This window comes from Mus caroli, unplaced genomic scaffold (genome assembly GCF_978045245.1).
Source record: "Mus caroli unplaced genomic scaffold, Mus_caroli_1 scaffold_16, whole genome shotgun sequence".
Lineage (NCBI taxonomy): Eukaryota > Metazoa > Chordata > Mammalia > Rodentia > Muridae > Mus > Mus caroli.
In genome coordinates, this window is record NW_028227271.1 from 15,195,064 (window position 1) to 15,216,348 (window position 21,285).

General features: G+C 45.2%; 1 protein-coding gene across 3 annotated transcripts in view; it reads right to left on the reverse strand.

Annotated features, from left to right (window-relative positions):
• Positions 1–1,070: 1,070 nt before the first annotated feature.
• Mov10l1 (Mov10 like RNA helicase 1) overlaps positions 1,071–21,285 on the reverse strand; it is a 62,912-nt gene continuing 42,697 nt past the window's right edge. The window contains exons 22-27 of one of the 3 annotated variants that reach the window (XM_021184120.3): positions 20,169–20,342; positions 9,949–10,098; positions 2,752–2,859; positions 1,854–1,991; positions 1,613–1,704; positions 1,071–1,399 (exon numbers count right to left, since the gene is read on the reverse strand). In XM_021184120.3, coding sequence (XP_021039779.1) covers positions 1,396–1,399; positions 1,613–1,704; positions 1,854–1,991; positions 2,752–2,859; positions 9,949–10,098; positions 20,169–20,342 — 666 coding nt within the window. In that variant the 3' untranslated portion in view covers positions 1,071–1,395. Of the gene's footprint in view, positions 1,400–1,584; positions 1,705–1,853; positions 1,992–2,751; positions 2,860–9,948; positions 10,099–14,348; positions 14,505–20,168; positions 20,343–21,285 lie in introns of those variants that run through there. The other 2 variants (XM_021184119.3, XM_085831484.1) reach the window with 2 other exon arrangements.

The following is a 21,285-nucleotide window of genomic DNA, read 5'->3' on the forward strand; positions in this document are numbered from 1 at the left end:
TACTCGGTAGATTAGGTCCTGTCACTGATGGACTGTGATCTACCTGACACTCCCAGTCACTGGCTTCCTTCCTGGGACCTGCTAGTCACCCCTTGGTGTAGCCCTGCCCTTGCTCCTGCCCTCCCTTGCTCAAACAGCTAAAGTGAAGGCCACTCTGGGTAGTTACACTGCAGTTGAGTTTTGACCCAGGACAACACAGTGTACCAGAGGCCTGGCAGCAACTAAGCTGCTCTCAATTTCATCCAAACAAAGTCCACCCAGACTCTCCACTCTTTGCCCGAGGAAAGGGCCTCCTTTGTCACTGTGGTTCCCAAGCGGTGGAGGCCCTTGACCTTTCCTTGGGGGCTTATCCCTCCTTGGTCCTCCTCATCTCTGTGCTCCAGCTACCCAGGTCCAGTCCCTGGGCATGGAGGGAGAACACTATAATAGGATGGGGTAGGCTTTTAGAGCAGGAGGTCCTATGATCTCATAGTGGATCTCTCCATGATCCCAGTCTTCACCTGCACAAGAGGGCTAAACCCCACCTTGCTCACCCTGGGCTCAGAAAAGCCCAGCCTCCAAGTATAGGTCTTTTGGCAGCAGGGCCTACAGTAGAGCCACAGCACCTGTGCTGGCCTCTCCCCTAAGCTGGGGGAGGGAGCTTGGTGAAATTTTAGTTCTCTGCTTAGTCTGCTCTCTGAGCAGACTGCAAGTCCACTTTGGTCCATTAAGGAGCCCATCCCCACAACCTATGAAGGCTCTTAGAAGCTGGCATCTACTTGAGTGTAGGGACAGCCCAGGGAAGACAGGCAGGGCTCTAGTACAGGCCCTAACTGACTGCCCCTTCTAGAAATACTGGGTTCTAGGTGGGCCTGGTTCTATTCAAGACCCTTGGTCCCAGGCATTACAACACAACCAGCAGAGGCTGTTCATAGGTGAGAGGAGCTGGTGGCCTTTCATGCTGTTTCACACACATCTGGATCAGGATACAGCAGATGATGGTGGGACCAACTGCAAAGATTGTAGCTAGTAGGGTGCAAAACCCTTAACACTGGCACAGGTGCGTCCTGAGACAGAAAGGGGTCTGGGGTTAGGGAGTGTTTATTTGGGGGAGTGTAGTGGCAGTGATTGCCCACAGGCAGAAACTAACTGTAATGAACCAAGGTCAGTCCAAGGAAGCAGGAGCAGCCCAGCTGACTCAGTGGTCCCATGCATACCAACATTCAGTCTTGAGACCAGGAAGCCGCAGGAGTCACAGAAGACTGAAGCATGGCTGGACCTAATGGCCCATAGGATAAGGCTCAATGGCTCCCTGTTGTAGCAGACTCCACGGTGTCCACAGATCCTGGCACAGCTGTCTAGCCACAGCCTGCTTAAGGTGAACACGTGGAGCCACACTCTTTCCTCCACGGTGCTTTACCTGTCAAGGTACACAAGGTAGTGAGTGCGGCGTTGCCACTAAAGTCCAGACAGTGGCTGCTGCAGCCCAGGGGTCAGAAGAGTCAAGAAAGCATCCAGGCTGGTCCTGAGGCTTCAGTGGGTTTGGGTGCATGGGGTTTTAAGGAAGAACCAATATGGGAGGGTTGGGGAGTCCAAAGAGCCCACCTTTTAGGAAGTGGACTGGAGTGCTCACTTTTGGAGAGCCTGGAGTTCAGGAGGTAGATCACACCCTGTGTAGACACCATTGCTAACACTGTATTCTAGCAGCGCTCCAAAACAGGGATCCTGAGGAGAGTGAGAGACGAGTGAGGCCCGAGTCACCCTCCGTCTCCCTCCGGGTGCCAGGTGTATGCTGAAGCTAACAAGTCATTTCCTGAGACCTGTGTCCTTCCCTCCCTTTCCACATCAAGTGTCCCAGTGTCCTGCAAACTTACTCTGACAAGCACATGAGGGTTTCCCAGAATGATCAGCAGTGCTTTGGGTCTTGTGATTGCAACATTAAATCTTTTTGAATTGGACAAGAAACCCAAAAAATAACGGTCATCTTCAAATCTATCTTCATTTGACCGCACCTAGGGACACAAAGATGAAGAAATATAGTATTTTAAGTGTTTTTCTTGATACTTGAAAACAGGAAGGTTAAGAAGCAACATGGCCTTATTTATTTTTAAATGAGACAGGGCTAATAGCACACTACAGAGAGGGAGACCCCCAGATGCTAACAGGTTATGTTGGGTAGTAAAGTTTTAGATGGTGTGAATTTTCTCTTCTGCATCTGAGTTTTCTATCTGCAGTTAGCATGTCCTTGCAATGGAGATATTTTAAGGATTAATAGGCAGTGGTATGAGAGTAGAGCTGTCCTTGTGTGGTGGTACAAAGGCCACTGTACTGGGGTCTTCTTCTGACTTCTGCCCTCTCTGTTCCCTAGCCATCTTTATCTTTTCTTTTCTTTCTTTTTTTTTTTTTTTTTGAGGCAGGGTCTCACTATGTAGCCATGGTTGCCCTAGAACTCACTATGTAGACCAGGCTTGCTTCAAAGTCAAAGAGACCCACCTACCTCTGTTTCCTACCATGCCTTTCTTTCCCCATCTTATCCCTCCATGAACTAGCTATTTCTTCCTAGATCCTCTGTAGCTGGCCTCCTGATCTTTGGGTTTGGTTAAACAATGTGCTATCATTGGCTCTTTTGGAACCCCCCGAGTGTGTAGTGCAGTCTGTTACACTGTGGACCAGGTTCTTTCATTTCTCTGAATAGATTGATCACTCGCTAAATAACCGGCACTGTCAAGCGCATGCCAGCCGGCCACAGCGAGCGAGCGAGCGAGCACTTACAGTGGAGATGACGATGACCAGGTACTCTTGTCCCTGGAACTCCTCCACTGAGCCAACCTTTATGTCAGTCAAATCCACATTTCGCAGAAGGATTTTTATTTTTTCCACCTTTAAAAGAGGTTAAAAGATTAAAATGACATTTAAAAAAAATCAAGATATTTACTATTATAGTTAATCCAAATACTAGTACGTTTTGTTTTGTTTTTGAGACAGGGTTTCTCTGTGTAGCCCTGGCTGTCCTGGAACTCACTCTGTAGACCAGGCTGGCCTCAAACTCAGAAATCCGCCTGCCTCTGCCTCCCAACTGCTGGGATTAAAGGCGTGTGCCACCACGCCCAGCCTTACTAGTATGGTTTGAATCTTCCTTTCCCACTCTCTCTTTTTTTTTTTTTAAAGTTCAGAGTGATTCTTTTTTTTTTTTTAAAGATTTATTTATTTATTATATGTAAGTACACTGTAGCTGTCCTCAGACACTCCAGAAGAGGGCGCCAGATCTCGTTACGGATGGTTGTGAGCCACCATGTGGTTGCTGGGATTTGAACTCTGGACCTTCAGAAGAGCAATTGGGTGCTCTTACCCACTGAGCCATCTCACCAGCCCCCTTTCCCACTCTTATTCTGAGTACTTGGTCCACAGCTGGTAGCACTATTTTGGGAAGCTGTGCAACTTTTAGAGAGTGGGCTCAGCAAGGAGAAGTGGGTCACTGAGGGTTTCTCAAGGGCCATCTAACCTTGCGTCCTAGTCCTCGGTGATGTCAACAGTCCTACCACATGCTCTGCTGTCATGGACTAAGCTACTCCACCATGTCTTCCCCACTGTGACGAATGAAGTCCTCTGAAATCATGAGCCAACATGAGTCCTCTCCTCCCCACTGAGTTGTTTCATCAGTGTTCTCAAGGTGATATGGGGATGTAACAGAAAATGTGTGTGGGAGAAGTGTGGCCTTTGCTACAGCAAAGCTTGATCCTGTCACTCTCAGGCCTTTGCAGCTGGTCTGCACAAGGAACTTAGGAGCATTTTGAGGCTGTGGATACAGAAATGCGAGGACACTGTAAGCTTAATGGGTGACTGCTGGAAGTCTGCAGGAACAGATGCTACAATGTCGACAGTTCCATCAACTAGGGACAAAAATGAGCCTCTAGGGCATTCTCATTCCAACCACCATAGAGTCCCTAAAGCTCTGACATGTGATGCTTAGGAAGGCACACAGGGACCATGTGGCCAGATGCAGAGCCTGGGACACCATTAGTCCATTGTCCCACTGCTGTCACACTGGTTTGCCATAGAATGACCCACTGCTTCTGTAGCCTAAAGCTAGTGCAGCACTGCTGTGCACAAGCTCAGTTAAGTGTCCCGGTCTTCAGCAGTTTTGTTCTGACCTGTTTACCTGGCATCTCTAATTATTCAAACCTGCTTCTGATGTGAGGCCATGCAGGGATTTGAGAGGCAGTGTCCTGAGTCACAGTGTCTTGATCACAGCAATATACACCATTCATTCTCAGACCACCTCTGCAGCTAGGTATCCTTGGTGCCATTAACACCCAATGAGAGGATGTTGGAGAATTCAGTCAGCTTTTCTGGCTCCTTCTAACAGGGCTACACAGAAGCAGCTGCTGCAGGTTTGTGACAAGTTGAGGAATGATTTTCCAACTTGTCTGGAAAATTCTTAGTTGTGAGCTTTTCTCATGAAGTTTTAAAATCCCAACTATTTCCCTAGACATATGTATTTTCTTCTTTGGTAATATCTATCAATATGTCTTAACCATTTGAGTTCAGCAAGTGTTGTTATTTAAAAGCTCATGTTATTTGCACAGTGTGCTCTCTCTGCCTTCTGCTTCTGGAAGATGTGAGCTCTTACTTGGCTTTTGTGCCAGTACTGTGACTCTATAACCACAAGCCAAAACCAACACTTTCTTTTGTAAACTGCCTTGGTTTTGCCACAGTGAAGAAAAATAACCTAACACTGCACCCCCCAGGCTCCAAGCAGCTGTCAGTGGCACCCACAGAGGGCAGGCCAGGGACAGGGCTGTGACATTAGTGTAGGCGAGGACCCAGGATTAACCTAGCGCTGCAGTGGACGGGAATACTGGGGACTAGAGAAGATATCCCTGGGGGTCTCAGCCAACCTGGTTTCTTGCTTATCAGTAGATCTGACTTTCAATGTAGACATCACTTGCTTTTCTTGCCAAACAAGTGACATTTATATACGGAGTTATATGTGCCTGTATGTGCTACATTTTGAACTGAATATGGGGATAAAAAAATGTAGGATAGGGGAATAGAAAGATAGCTCAGTGGTTAAGAGCACTGGCTATTCTTCTAGATGACCCAGGTTCAATTCCTAGTACCTACATGAAGGCTCAGAACCATGAGTAACTACAGTCCTAGGGCATCTGACACACTATTCTGGGCTCCTTGAACACCTAGGAGTCACATGGTACACAGACATACGTCAGGCAAAATACCTGTGTGCATCAAAAAGCATAAAATAATGAAATGGAAAACACTAAGGGCATTTTTAAAAGGCAGTACACAAAGGGCTATGATGTACTTCAGTGGTTTTGCCTCTGTCTACCATGCACAAGGTCCTGGTTGATCTCCAGCACACAACACAAACCTCTTAGCATTTAAGCTTGGTATAGTAGCATCTGGCAGATTGAGGCAGGATGATCATGAGCTTGAGGCTAACCTGTGCTACAAAATGAGTTCTGGGCCAGTCTGAGAGTCATGGAGAAACCCCACCTTTAAAAAACCAGAAGCTAGGGCTGGTGAGATGGCTCAGTGGGTAAGAGCACCCGACTGCTCTTCCGAAGGTCAGGAGTTCAAATCCCAGCAACCACATGGTGGCTCACAACCATCCTTAACGAAATCTGACTCCCTCTTCTGGAGTGTCTGAGGACAGCTACAGTGTACTTACATATAATAAATAAATTAAAAAACAAAACAAAACAAAACAAAAACCCAGAAGCTAGAGAGAGGGCTCAGCAATTAAGAGCATGATGCTCTTCTACAGGACCCAGAATTGACTCCTTGAACTGACAAGTGGCTCAGGACTAGTTCCAGGGCACCCGAGGAGTTTCTAGTGCTCACAAACACTGCATGCATGCAACACACTCATACACATAAAATAAAAACCAGTATTTAACATAAATAAACAATAAACTCAAACACTAACAAAAGGAGTCTGGAAGGATGGCTCAGCTATCAAAAGCTAGGCTCATAACCAAAACCAAACCAATAAAAACAAGAAAATAACCAGTCGTTCCCAGCTGTCTCTCTTGCCACAAAACAAAACCAGACAAGCCCCACCCCTGCTCAACAACAACAAAAATGCCCTTCCACTCCTGGAGGTGGGGATGGGCATATTAGTGGCTGAGGCTGTGTTCATGGCTGAGGAGACACTAAATAGCCTGGACAGAAGCAGCAGTGTGGGAAGACTCAAAGGCTTTCTCCCAACATCTAATGAGATGATCACATGTTTTTTTTGTTTTGTTTTCTGCCCCCCTCCCGTTTGTAGTTTGTTTATAGGACAGATTACATTGGAAGACTTTTTTTTTTTTTGTATTTTAAAACAACCAGAGTCTCTGGGTTGTTTGATCATATTGGATCATCTTAGTGATAAGTTCTTGGATTTGGTTTGCAAGTATTTTTGCATCCATTGTTCATGAGAGAAATTGGTTTAATTCTTTTTCTTTGTTGAATTTTTGTGCGGTTTGGGTATCAAGGTGACTATGGCCTCATAAAATAAATTTGGCAATGTTCTTCTGTTCCTATTTTTGTGAAATATTTTGAGGAGTAGTACTGATTCTAGCTCTTCTTTAAAAGTATGGTAGAATTCTGTGCCTAAATTGTCTGTCCTTGGGCTTTTTTTTTTTTTGGTTGGGAGACATTTTTTTTTTTAAAAGATTCATTTTATGTATGAGTACACGGACACTCTTTTCAGACACACCAGAAGAGGGCAGTTACAGATTGTTGTGAGCCACCATGTGGTTTCTGGGGATTGAACTCAGGACCTCTAGAAGAGCAGTCAGTACTCTTAACCACTGAGCCATCTCTCCAGCCTGTTTGGGAGACTTAATGACTACTTCTATTTCCTTAGGAGTTATAGGCCTATTTGCATTATTTATTTGGCCTTGATTTAACTTTGGTAAGTGGTATCTATCAAGAAAATAGTCTGCCGGGCAGTGGTGGCGCAAGCCTTTAATCCCAGCACTCAGGAGGCAGAGGCAGGCAGATTTCTGAGTTCGAGGCCAGCCTGGTCTACAGAGTGAGTTCCAGGACAGCCAGAGCTATACAAAGAAACCCTGTCTCAAAAAACCAAAAAAAAAAAAAAAAAAAACCAAAAAAAAAAAAAAAACCACCCAAAAAACAAAAAACCAAAAAACAAAAAACAAAAAAACCCCAAAATAAAAAAGAAAATAGTCTATTTCTTTTAGATTTTCCATTCTTGTGGCATATAGGTTTTTGAAGTCTGACTAATGGTTCTTTGGATTTCCTCAGTGTCTGTTGTTATGTCCCCCTTTCTGTTTCTGATTTTCTTAGTCTGGATCTTCTTTCTCTGTCCTTTAATTAGTTTGGTTAAGGATTTGTCTATCTTGTTGATTTTCTCAAAGAATCAACTCTTGAATTTTCTTTGTATTGTTCTCTTTGTTTCTATTTTATTGATTTCATCCCTCAGGTTATTTCTGCTGTTTATTCCTCTTGAATGTGTTTGCTTGTTTTTATTCTAGAACTTTCAGGTATGCTGCTAAATTGCTGAGATCTCTCCAATTTTTGTGCGAGGGGGGGTGGATTTCGAGACAGGGTTTCTCTGTAGCCCTGGCTATCCTGGAACTCACTCTGTAGACCAGGCTGGCCTTGAACTCAGCAATCCACCTGCCTCTGCCTCCCAAGTGCTGGGATTAAAGGCATGTGTCACCATGCCCGGTTCAATTTTCTTGTATCTCTTGAGACTTACTCTGTGACTGAGTATGTGGCCAATTTTGGAGAAGGTTGTGTGAGGTGCTGAGAAGAAGGTATATTCCTTTGTGTTTGGGTGAAGTGTTCTGTAGATGTCTGTTAGAGCCACTTGAGCCATCATGTATGTTAGCTCCCTTAGTTCTCGCTTTAGTTTCTGTCTTGGTGACCTGCACATTGGTGAGGATGAGGTACTGAAGTCTCCTGTTATTAATGTGAGAGGTTCGATATATCTTTAGTAATGTTTCTTTCCCAAATGTGGGTACCCTTGAGTTTGGGGCATAGATGTTCAGAATTGAGACATCATCTTGGTGGAATTTTTCCTTTGATGAGTATAAAGTATCTTTCGTCATCTCTCTTGATTAATTTTGGGTGGAAGTCTATTTTGTGAAATATGAGAATGGCTACACCAGTTTGCTTTTGGAGTCCATTTGCTTTGAAAATCTTTTTCCAACCTTTTACTCTGAGGTAATGTCTATCTTTGATGTTGAGGTGTGTTTCTGGTATGCAACAGAAGGGTGGATCCTGTTTTTGCATCCATTCTGTAGCCTTGTCTTTTTATTGGGAATTAAGTCCATTGATGTTGAGAGATATTAATGATCAATAATTGTTAATTCCTGTTATTTTGTTGTTGCTGATACTGTGCGTGTGTGTGTGTGTGTGTGTCTGTCTGTCTGTCCTTCCCTCCTTTTGGCTTTGCTGGTGTAGGATTATTCCTGTTTTCCATGGGTGCAGTTAACCTCCTTGGGCTGGAGTTTTCCCATACGGGCCTGACCTAGGTCTTCCTCATATCTTATGGTTGTGTAGGTTGGTGTTCTTATGGGATTCCTAACAGTGGGGACAGGGGTGTTTCTCTCTTTTTGCCTGATTTTGGGATCCTTTCCCTCCCTCTTACTGGGTTGCCTCATCCAGCCTTAACTTGAGGGACGTACTTACTCTAACTGTAACTCGATATGCCATGTCTGCTTACTATCCCTGGGAGGTCTGCCCTTTTTTAGAAGGTAAACAGAAGAGTGAATCTAGGGGAGGGGGAAAGTGGAGGGAAGGGCTGCAAGGAGAGGAGGGAGGGGAAACTGGAGTCAGGATGTAATATATGAAAGAATAAATAAAAAAAGAAAAAATATATGGACTTGTTAGTCAGCTGCACTATAGCAATCAAGATGAAATTGATACTGTGTTTCCAAAGCTGTGCGGCCATGGCCCCAGATATAGCAAAGAGGAAGCGTGGAATCAACTGGCTGTGTGCTTAGTCAAGTTATCACTATGTATGTGCTACCAGAAGTAAATACTCACTCGCACCTCTTACTTCACTTCAGAAAAAAATACTTATATAACACATCAGCTGACTTTCAACAAAGACCATTTGTTCTCAATTCCCTGTGCAAGGTAACTGTTCTATTCCAGGGCTTCTCCCTGTGCTTTGGTGGTCTGTATTCCATGGGGGCAGAAACTCAACCACTGAAGCCTGTGTTTGGTATGGAAGATACCTTTCTTCACAGCGCAGCTTCAGAACAGGTAAATGGGTAATTTCTGGTTGTCACAATCTATAAACAATTTTATAGGGTTGGCAGTGCTGCCTTACAATCCTATGTAAGGGTCACATTCCAAAATTCCAACAGCATTCATTACTTCTGAGAAATACTAGCGAGGGCTGGAGTAGACAAGATCTCCCTCCCTTCCCCTTCCCTTCTTCCTTTCCCTTCCTTTCCCTTCTAGCCCCACCCCTTCTCAACAGAGTCTCACAGTGGAGCCCACTCTGGTCTAGAAAATAAACAACCCAGACTAGTCTCTAACTAGCAGCAATCCTCCTTGCCTCAGTGTCCCAAATGCTGTAGCTAACGATGTGAACTATTATACCTACAAAGCTTTGTCATTATTATTGCTGTTGTTGGGACAGTGTCTTAAAATATAGCCCTGGCTGGCCCTGTCCTCAGAGATTTTCCTGCTTCTCCTCCCAAGGGACAAAATACCAAGCTATCTCATAGACCCTTATGTAAATGCTTGCGACGTAACTATCTAGAATGTAAAAATAATGCTCAGCCCTGGCTACAGTAAGACAGGCGTCTGGTCAGTACTGACCACGAGCTGGATAGTCTGCCAGTTTGTATCCAGTCTCACCCAACAGGATCTTGCTTCTTTGCAAATCTGCTGTTGAGAATGAGCTCGTTTCTGCCCTTCAGAAACCATGGACCAAGGGCCACAGTGGCTGTGTATAACAAGGTACAGTCCTGGTGGGCTTACCTGCTTCCGATAGGGTGTGATGACACCTATGTCCTTGGAAGATACTTGACTGGAGACACTCCGGGCCAAGAGGCAACAGTAGCGCATGACCTGGACAGCCTCGGCTGGGCTGAACCATGATGGGCTTCTCCCTTCACGAGCCTCGTTCCCCTGAGTTAGTGAGAAGGTAAATGTCATTTGCCCAGGAATGTTTATTAAGTAGGTACTATGTGCTGTGGATTTGGTTTATTGCTTATGTTAACTAGGTTCCCAAATTACAGGAGAATCCATATGTCTGCTTGTGAGACAGTGACAGTCCCTGCCCCCAGCTGGTTCTAATTGGTAAAGTTGCTGGTGGCCAATGGCTGAGAGACAGAGGCGGGACTTTGAGGTTTGTGGGCAAGGAACTCAAGGGAAAAGGAAAATGGCCATCTCCTGTGAGGAAAAGGTCCCGACCTGAGGAGTGTAGGACAGAGAGACAGAGAGACAGAGACACTGCCCAGATGTAAGAGTCAGGGGTTGTGGCCCATGAGGGCTGCAGTGACCAGGATGGAAAATAGGTTTTAGTAAGTGATAATTCAAGAATATGGGAGGGGGGAAGAGTGTGTTAGCAGCAGGGAGGTTTAGAAGTGCTCAGCCATTGTGTTGTTTAAGACATATTAAATAGAAGTCTCTCTGTGTATGTATGTGTGTTTCATTTGTGAATCCAAAACATTTGGGCGGGTAGCGAGAAGCGCCAGCATGCCCAGGGAAGTTTAGAGCAGAATAACATACTATCACTTCAACTACGAATACACAGTACACACAACAGAAAGAAACATCCCTACTCTCACACAGAATAGACAATCTAGCAGTACAATTATTATTACATAATTTGGAAATTAGAGCCATTTTTTAAAGTAAAGCTTTTTTTTTTTTCCTTCTTCAGACAAGGTCTTGGTACATAGTCCTGGCAGGGCTAGAACTCACTATGTAGAACAGAATGCCCTTGGCCTGAGTGCTGGGATTAAAAGCATGCACCATCATACCTGGCTAACAAAAGACATTTTGGGACAGGGTTTTACCATGTAGCCAAAGCTAGCCTGGAATTCGCTATGTAGATGAGGTTAGCCTCAAATAGAAATTCATTTTTCTCTGTCTTCTAAGTGTTAGGATTAAAGGCCTATGCCACTATGCCTGGCCTAGAACCATATATACACACTATACAAGACTGACTGCACAAATCTACCATTTCCGGGCCAGGAAGAGTGACACATTCCTTTAATCCCAGCACTTGGGAGGCATAAACACATGGATCTCTGTCAGTTCAATGCTAGCCTGATCTACATAGCAAGCTTCAGGACAGCCAGAGCTATATCACAGAGAGACTGTCTCAAAACAGCATCATCAACAACTCCTCCACACCCAAACAAAACAAAAACCAAAAAAAAAAAAAAAACCCAAAATCTACTCTTTGGGGATTTATGGCACCGGGGAGGGATCATGGGAAAACTCCTTCATGTAACTTAAGGAAGGATGGGCAATCCTGGGCAATCATGTGGCCAAGAACAGCCCATGTTAGAGAAATGGCATTTAGGGCTCTGGCATGAGACAGCTCACAGATCACTAGACAAGAGAGAAGCCACTGAGGCTGATGCCCACAGCAATGTGAAAGCAGATGGCAGGATGTGAGGAGGAGCTAGCCGTTAGTCCACACAGGCTGCAGGAAGGCGCTGGACACAGGGCAGGTGGTCCTACTACCAAGGGCTAGGGTCTGCCATCTTCCCCACTTCAGCTACAGGACTCTTTCCTTCAGCCAACTTCGGTTATATCTAAAAAAGCTTTGTTTTGCCAAGGTGGTTCCTTGAGGCTAGGAGTTTCTCATCTTGAACAAACCCTTCCCCAAAGCATGATTGATGGGATGTACCGCTGTGACTGAATGCTGTAGCACTCAGGCAAGGACAGAACAGGCAGCTCAATACTACCTCTCTGAATATGGTCAAATGATGTTTCAAAAAGGTAATTACTTTGCCTGCATGTATGTATGTGTACCATGTCTGTGTCTGGTGCCCTTGGAATACAGAGGAAGGCTGGGGTTATAGACGGTAATACGCTCATGTGGATGCTGGAAATCAAAGTTCAAACTCAGGTCCTCTGGAAGAGCAGCCACTGCTCTGAAACCTCTCAACCATCTCTCCAGCTCTCAAACTAAAGCCCCCCCCCCCAAGACAGGGTTTCTCTGTATAGCCTTGGCTGTCCTGGAACTCACTTTGTAGACCAGGCTGGCCTCGAACTCAGTGCCTGCCTCTGCCTCCCAAGTGCTGGGATTAAAGGCATGTGCCACCACACCCGGCTGCTTTTTTTTTTTTTTTTTTTTTTAAAGATTTATTTTTATTTGTCTGTACATCTGAGCATATATGTGTAGGTACCCATGGAGGCCAGAAGAGGGAGCTGACCTCCTGGAGCTGGCGTGACAGGTGGGTGTGAAATGCCTAGTGCAGAAGCTGGGAACCACATTCCAGTCCTCCACAAGAGCAGGAAGTACTCCTAACCACTGCACCATCGTGCCAGCCCTACACTAATGCTTCCCGTGCTCAAAGGACACACCCAACAGAGCACAAAGATAACATAAAACAGAGAGAACACCTGCAAATAGGGTAAGGCATTCATAGTCAAACCACACAAAACTCTTAGAACTCAGTAACAACCCTCCCCGCAGTAAAACCAGTTACGATGGGCCAAGGGCCCGACCGAGCAGGTGCGTCTCTGAAGCAGCCGTGGAGTAGAAGCTGAGTGCACTAGGGGCAGAGATAGCAGGATCCTGGGAGCTCACAGGCCAACCAGCCTAGATAAAGCAGCAAGTTTCAGTTGGGTATGGTGGCATCTTCAATCTCACACATGTTTAGTCCTAGCACCTGGGTGGCAGAAAATATGGACCTCTGTGATTTGGAGGCCAGCTGGTGTACACACTGATCTCCAGGCTAGCCAGAGCTATACAGCGAGACTCTGTTTCTAAATGAATAAACAAACAAACAAACAAACAAACAAATAAATGAATGTATGTTAAGAACAAAAGAAGTACATTCTGACATGTTGCAACACAGCTAAACCCCAAGGACATTATGCTGATGACTATGACTGCACGGTCCCCTTATATGAGGTCTGCAGAGTGGTCAAATTCATAGGGGCTTCTAGAGGTAGGGCTAGTGGGAAAGTAAGATTTTTGTAGGGACAGAATTTCAGTTTTGCAAGATGGAAAGGTTCTAGAGATTGTTGGCTGAGAAAATATGAATGCACTTAACAGTACTGAACGTCACACTTAAGCATGGCTAGCACAGTGAAGCTTTCCATGTGTATCTCACCGTGACCTCACATGTGCGCAGAGCTGGTATGATGATGCACACCTAGGACCCCATCACTTTATCTGAGTGTGAAGTCAGCGGGGCTACTTCTTAGTGAGGCCTTGTCTCATAAAACACAACACAACAAAATAAATACCAAGCAAAGCTACACTATGTTTAAAAAAATCTATTAAATTTTATGTGCAGCACTGGTGTGAGGGAGTCAGATTTAAAATCTATTTAGTTTTATGTGCACTGGTGTGAGGGGGTCAGACTCTGTGGAGTTACAGACAGTCACATGCAGCCATGTGGGTGCTGGGAATTGAACCCAAATCCTCTGGAAGAACAGAGACTGCTCTTAACTGCTGAGCCATCTTCTCCAGCTCAAGCTACAATAATTACTTTCAGAATAGTGTTTTAAGACATATATAATTTATCCTTTTGTCACCTATGACTCTTGTAAGTATCTTAAATATTAATGAGAAAAAAGCTTACAGCAGAATTTAACAAAGGTGTTATTTTACACATGTGCACCGTCTATGTGCCTGCTGCCTTCTGAGGTCATGGAGAGTTATCAGATTATTCTGGAATTGGAGTTACAGATGATTGTGAGCCACTATATGGGTGTTTGTGATTAAACTCAGATCCCCTGCAAGAGGAACAAATATTCTTTTGTTTGTTTGTTTGTTTTTGGTTTTTCAAGACAGGGTTTCTCTGTGTAGCCCTGGCTGTCCTGGAACTCACTCTGTAGATCAGGCTGGCCTTGAACTCAGAAATCCACCTGCCTCTGCCTCCCAAGCATTGGGATTAAAGGCGAGTGCCACCATTGCCCAACTAGGAACAAATATTCTAAAACCACTAAGCCAGGGCCCGGAGAGATGGCTCAGCAGTTAAGAGCACTGACTGCTCTTCCAGAGGTCCTGAGTTCAAATCCCAGCAACCACATGGTGGCTCACAACTATCTGTAATTGGAACTGATGCTCTCTTCTGCTGTGTCTGAAGACAGCAATAGTGTACTCATATAAATAAAATAAATCTAAAAAAGAAAAACAAAAACAAGAAAACAAAAAACCACCGAGTCAACTCTCCATTTTTATTTTATTTTTAAGACAAAGTCTCACTATGTAGACTAGGCTGGCCTGAAACTCACTGTGTAGACCAGACTGGCCTGGAACTCAAAAGAACTCTCCCTGCCTTGGCCTCTTGAGTGTTGAGATTAAAGGTGGCATCACCACACTGGGCTTCAGAATTTTTAAGCTGATGAGAAAAAAATCAATAGCAAAAATTAGGAAAATGTGGAAACAACAGAAATAAAGGTAAAGAAAAAATAAAACCCAACAAAGAGTGAGCGATTTGACTAAACTGGATTAAATATGACACCACTGCTTTTAAGAAAAACCTAAAATAAAATACAATGACTGGCCAGACATGGAGGCAAAGCCCTTTACCTTGGAAGTCAGAAGCAGACCAATCTCTGAGAGTTTGAGGCCAGCCTGCTCTACAGAGTGAGTTAAGCCCAGCCAGAGTTACATGGTAAAACCCTTGTCTCAAACAAACACACAAAATACAATGAATAAAAGTGAAATTGGAGAGATGGCTCAGCAGTTAAGAGCACTAACTGCTCTTCCAGAGGTCCTGAGTTCAATTCCCAGCAACCACATGGTGGCTCACAGCCTTCTGTAATGGGATCTGATGCCCTCTTCTGGCCTGCCTGAAGACAGCTTCAGTGTACTCATATACCTAAAATAAATAAATAAATCTTTGAAAAAATATTTAAAAAAATGAAATTCAAAACCACCCTCAGCAATGAATTACAAAAGACACTTTCTCCAAACACCCAAAGCAAGCACACAAAAGGCCCTAACAAAAATAGAAACAGCCAGGTCTGGTGGTGGACTACTTTAGTCATGGCACCCAGGAGCTGGAGATAGGGATAGCTCAGTGAGATCAAGGACAGTTCTTTCCAGGCCAGCCAGAGAGCCACATAAGGATACTCTATCCAAAGAGATACCAACCAACCAACCAGCCAAAAACAAAAAACAAAACAAAAAACCCCAAAACCCAAAACCCAAAGCAAAACCAAACCCAAAACCCCTAACCTGTTAATTTAATTAGGCCTTAAGAAAAGGACTTGTCAGATATGGTAGCTCAAGTCTATAATCAAAACACTTGGAAGGTAGAGCAGGAGGATGCAAAATTCAAAGTCAGTTTTGGTTACTGAGTCAGCTCTGTGTCATAAGATCACACACACACAAACACAGTGTATGGCATGGGGAAGGAATGAAGAGATGAAGCAGAATTGGCCTGGGATATAGCAGCCTGAACCTGCATCCTTATTAAAACAGAAGGTACAAAGATTAAAAAACAATACTAGTAGGAATTGCTGGTGAGGGGATTTCAAACTCCCAAAACAACACAGCGTACTTCTGCTGCCCTTGGCTGCCTCACAGAGGTTGGAGGTAAGTCCCATTGCTGAAGACAACGTATTTTGGACACAGGACTTGTAGGATCCAGGCCAGCTTCCCAGGGCTAATGAGGTTATGGCCCTTAGAGGAGAACCTACTGGATCAGCACAGTTCCTCATACACTCTCAATGTTCTCTCCACTCATCAGAGAAGCTTCCCTTCGCAGCACAGACAGTTACGGCAGACTTCAAATGCTCAAAATTCAGTCAACTACTGGTCACGGGGTGCCCAGTCTCCGTGGGAACACATACAACACAGCTCATGCACATAATGTTCAGGAAATATTGTGGAAGACTGGGCTGGAAGACTGCAGGAGCCAGAGGACCAGAAAGTCTGCTGTGGGGTCATGTCTTCTAGAAATGATAGGGAAGCTATGTCCATGGTAACTCAGCAATATGGATGTCTAAACAAGACCTAAAAAAATGTCACCACAAGTCAAGCTTTTGTGGAAGAGGAAACCTCACTAGATCCCACCCTTGAGAAAGAACTACAGGCAAGTTAAGGACTGCTGACAGTGGAAGAATTAGGATGAGCCCCCTAATTAGTTATCCAATTCCAAGTGTCAGCCTGAAATCATACACATACAAGCAACACTAAACTGGCTCAGCAGGTTGTGTTTATCTAGTTATACATGTATGTAACAATAACAAGAAAAGAGGCCGTGACCTTGAGAGGGAGCAAGGGAGTGCATGGAAAAGGTGGGTGGGGGGAGAAAGGGAAGAAATGATGTAATTATATTTTAACTTAAAAACTGGTAAAATAAGTGATAAGTAAAGTCAGGTAGCAAGGAGGAGTGACTGAAGACAAAACTGAAGAGCGAGAGCTGGGCCACTTGTGTGCTTTCTTGGCTGCAGGAGAGGATGAGGAGCGGTGGCAGAAATGAAGCAGGAATGAAGCGACACAGGTTTTAGGTTCCTGTGGCGCCTTACTGTCCCTGCTCAGCGCTGCTACTAAAGCAGAAAGCAGCACAGCTCAAGGGGCCTGTGCATAAGCTACACTATGGTTTCTCCACTGACACTTCCTTGTGGCAGAGACCACAGCTTCCTTTGGGCATGTTTTGTGGAATCTGGAGTGTTTAGTCCTATCCTAAGCATGCCATAAAACACCTGAGAAATTCTGTCTGGTCCATCCAAAGCACAAGTGGGCACGAGGATATTCGGTCTCCTATGAGCAGAGGAAGCCAAGCATGCAGTGAACAAGGGCCAGGCCTGCCAGCAACACTGCAGCCAATTCACACAGGGATGTGGTCCTTTCTACTCAAACTGGGTGTGGACCACACTCCCTGCTAGACAGACTGCCTTGTCCCTCTTATGTTCTGAGGGTCTAGGAAGGAACTTAGCAAATAATGTGACATTTAGAAACTACTGAAATGGGGTCTGGAGAGATGGCTCAGTGATTAAGAGCACTGGCTGCTCTTCCAGAGGTCCTGAGTTCAATTCCCAGCAACCACATGGTGGCTCACAACCATCTGTAATGGGATCTGATGCCCTATTCTGGTGTGTCTGAAGAGAGCAATGGTGTACTCATATATATAATAAATAAATCTTTTTTTTTTTTAAACTACTGAAATGTGGCTAAATTAATTGTAGTGATCTCTGAAGATTCTCCACCATCTCTACATCCATTGGAGTGTAAGATGGACTTTCTCACAGAATTGGGGCTCTGCCCTCCACAGCTTCCAGGTCTCATTTTCTTCTCAGCACTTCCGGTGGTCTATCCAGATAATCCTATCCAGCTACTCCCCAGTGACACAGCTCGATGCAGTCTGCGTGGCTGGCCTTGCTGACCCTCACAACTGCAGACTACACAGACAAGCAAGACTGCCCACCTCTTACTGCTGTATGATCTCTGGGAACTCTGCCTGCCTGATGCAGACCCAGCAGTTTAAAGTGTCCAGAGAAGCCAGGTGTGGGGCTTCCACATGTACTCCTAGCACTAAGGAAACTGAGTTCAAGGTCAGTTTGGGCTGGCAAAGGCAGAGGATGTGACTCAGTATGGAGAACACTTGCCACACATGCATGAAGTTCTTGGTTTGATCTCCAGCACTGGATAAGCCAGGTATGGTGCTTCACGTATATAAACTTAGGACTTGGAGGCACAAAGAATGGGACCACAACCTGAAGGTCATCCTGAGCTGTATGTCAAGTTCAAGGCAAACCTGGTACACATGAGACCCGGTCTCAAAAGGCAAACAAAGCAAACCAAAACACAATACAACCAAACCCCTGCCCATGAGAAACTGGTGAGATCTTACCTGGGCCAAGTAAAGGCCCTGGTCCACAGGCACTGCCTCCCTCTCCCAGAATGTGTGTTCCCTGACCTCCGTACACGACTTCCAGGTTGCCCTGGTCTCCCAGGCCCGCCGCCGGCGATCAAATATATATTCCCATCAGTTTCCCAGTGACTCCTACATCCTCTCTATTAGATGGAACATGGTAGTGCATGGTAGTCTTCACTCCCAGCACTCAGGAGGCAGAGGCAGGTGGATCTCTGTGTGCTCAGTGCCAGGCTAGTCCACAAATGGGCTCTACAGTAAAATCCTGTGTGAAAAAACTCCCTACATCCCCTGGTATTTTTAGACTATGTTCCACCAACTTGTACCTTTATTGTCAACTACACATGTATGCACATACACACACACACGCACACACAGAGGCACACATGCACGTGCACACACACCCACCCTCCACATTTTGTCTATGTGGTACTGAAGACTGAACCCAGGGTCTTATTCATGCTGCATTTTTTAACACAGAACACACCCTGGAGATGTCCATTTCCTCTGACTCTGTCGTATGCTCTGTAACAGACCAACCTAATGATTCCTTGTCTGGGTCTTTTTAGCAATATTAAAAATTGAATTTAGGGCTATAGTCATTTTCTTTTATAAAACATTTTGAACTGGCAGTAAAACGGTCATAAAAAGCCTGTGCTGATTTTTGTTTTGCTTTGTTTTTGTTTTTAAAGTCAGGGTTTCTTTTTTTGTGTAGCTCTGGTTGTCCTGAAACTCATTCTGTAGATCAGGCTGTCCTTGAACTCAGAAATATGTCTGCCTCTGACTGCCTCTGTCATGAGTGCTAGGATTAAAGGTGTGCACACCGCTGTCCCACTGCTGTCACAGGTGACGCACCTATGGTGATTTTTTTAAAAATGAGACTATATTAAATATATAGGTTAATTTGGGAAGAACTGACATCTAAGACCTTGAACCTTTGTTTATGATTACACCTTCATGTGCTCAAACAGAGCTTTACGCCTTTGCTGCACAGGAGCACTGGGTATGCCTCACAGGCTCATTGCTGGGCACACTAGAGACCCCTTCCACTCTAACTGACATTTGTCTTTCCTGATGTACTGGAAGCTTCTGAGAAGGGTCCTCCTGGGGAAGCACCGCCCAGCAGGGCGGGTTAAGCACTGACAAACAGGCTTTAGTTAGAGAGGTGCTTCAGAGCCACCAGCACATACTTCTTCAAGAACTTCTAACAGATCCAGACACCTTATTTTTCTAAAGATTTAGAGAGAAACTGAGGCAGGACTGTTCTTGGAAGACCAGGCTATGGGAGAAAAGGGCTAATAGACACTATCTTCCCTTCTGGGTGTGACACCAATTCTAGATCATAACTACAGTCCTCTCCTTTTGGGAGGATGAATGTAAAACTTGATCTCTGGTTCTGACAACCAAATTCATCATACAAACTGCTTTTAGTGAATATCTGCATTTACTTTAGCTTGTAAGCATCTACACCCCACTCTGTAAGGTCCTGTAGGGAGGAGACTTGGCTGTGTCATCCCCGACTTCTGGATCTGGGGTTCAGTGCCTGGCTGACTGGTTCTTGTGGGCTCTCAATAGATTCTGATTCTGACAGTGGGGCCAGCACTGTTGGGACACCAGACCTTAGCGCCTTACATCTTATGTGTGCTTGTATGCGTATGGTAATGCAAATGCTCACGGAGGCTAAGGGCATGAGATATAGGGCTGCAGTTACAGGTGCTTGTATGCCACCTGATGGGAGTGTTGGGAATTTAACTGAGGTGTGCAAGAGTGAGACACATCCCTAACCACTGAGCCATCTCCAGCCCACCCCCCTGAGACTTCTAATCCACACTTTGAGTGCTTAGATACTGGCCTGGGTCTCCTCTTGGAATCCAGTATTTGTCTAATGTAAGTGTCAAAGGGTGCTGGCCTACAATACCCACTCCTAAGTCCTTTCTGCATGGAATCTTTGACGGGAGAGCTCAGCAGCAGCCCCTTCCTGCTGCCTTACACTTGAGAGAGCAGCACCTGTCTTCCCCACCCCCAGGTTCCTAGGGAATGCTTGGCTAATACTGTAGCACAGACAGGGGCACACAGTATTGACAATTACACAGGATGGTCTCTGAGCCAAACTGCCTCCTCTTCCTTTCCCTTCTTTTATCACCTGATGCAAGAAGTACTCAGTAGACACGGCAGACTTACCCTCACTCCATGGAAGATGAGAGGGAAGCCTTTTCTGGGCAGCTTCTCCCAGCCCAGCAGTGAAGTCACTACTTTGGGATCAGCACAGACCTCAAGCTCCCTATGGTAGAACAGGCGTGAGGGCAGTGCCAGCAGAGCTGAGTGGGACCTGTAGTTCTTCACAAGCTTTGTGACCTGTGGAGAAGAGGTATGCATAGGCTCACAGAGTCAAAGTCATACAGTTCCTGTCCACATTATGCCCCTGTTGTCCTTGCAAAGCTAACCACCTTAATGCTGACTTCATGGGGCAGCCTCCTGCTCCTGCCTGGTTCTCACTATTAACTTGAAATCTGATGCCAGGACAAGTTTCAGATGACTCTCAACCTCAAAGAGGGATGAAGGCCTCTTCTATGAGTCATCTTGGTCCTGACGGTTGAGTGTCTCTGCACGGATGCCTTTTAATGAAGCCCTGACTTAGTGCTGGAGGCAGAGTAAGAGCTGTTATAACAGCCCCTGCATATCTTTGGTTATGGGGACAGCACCATTATGAGGAACATGCGGTTCACCTCTAACTGCTTTGGAAGCTGGTGCAATACAAGCAAGCTTCCGCACTTGTTCCTGGCTGTGATGGTCAAATGTCACTGTCAACTTGAGAAAACTTGGAATCACCGAGGAAACACAGCTCTGGGTGACTGTTGAAGGTTTCTAAAGAGATTTATTAAGATGGGACGCCTGACTGTGGGTGACACAGACTCATGGGGGAAGTCCTGGACTAAATAAAAAGGGACACGGAGGAAGCCAGATGGGCACCAGCATTCATGCCTTTTTCTGCTTCCTCATGACAGATGCCTCATGCCACCATGCCTTCTCTGACACGTCATATTATCTCCTCAAATGGTGAGCCCAGACAAAGTCTTTACCCTGAAAATACCTGACAGTTGTCCTCTAGGCAATTCTGTTAGAGCAATTGACATATAATAGCAATTGTACTGGCAAAATGCCTGCTAGCCCCAGGGCAATAATTATATTTTATTCCGAAAAGAAAAACGTGACCCCCTGTGAAGAGTCACACCAGCTAAGAATAGTACAGAGAACAAGGGAAAGACTGGGAAGCCATTTCTTTTTCAACAAAGAAACT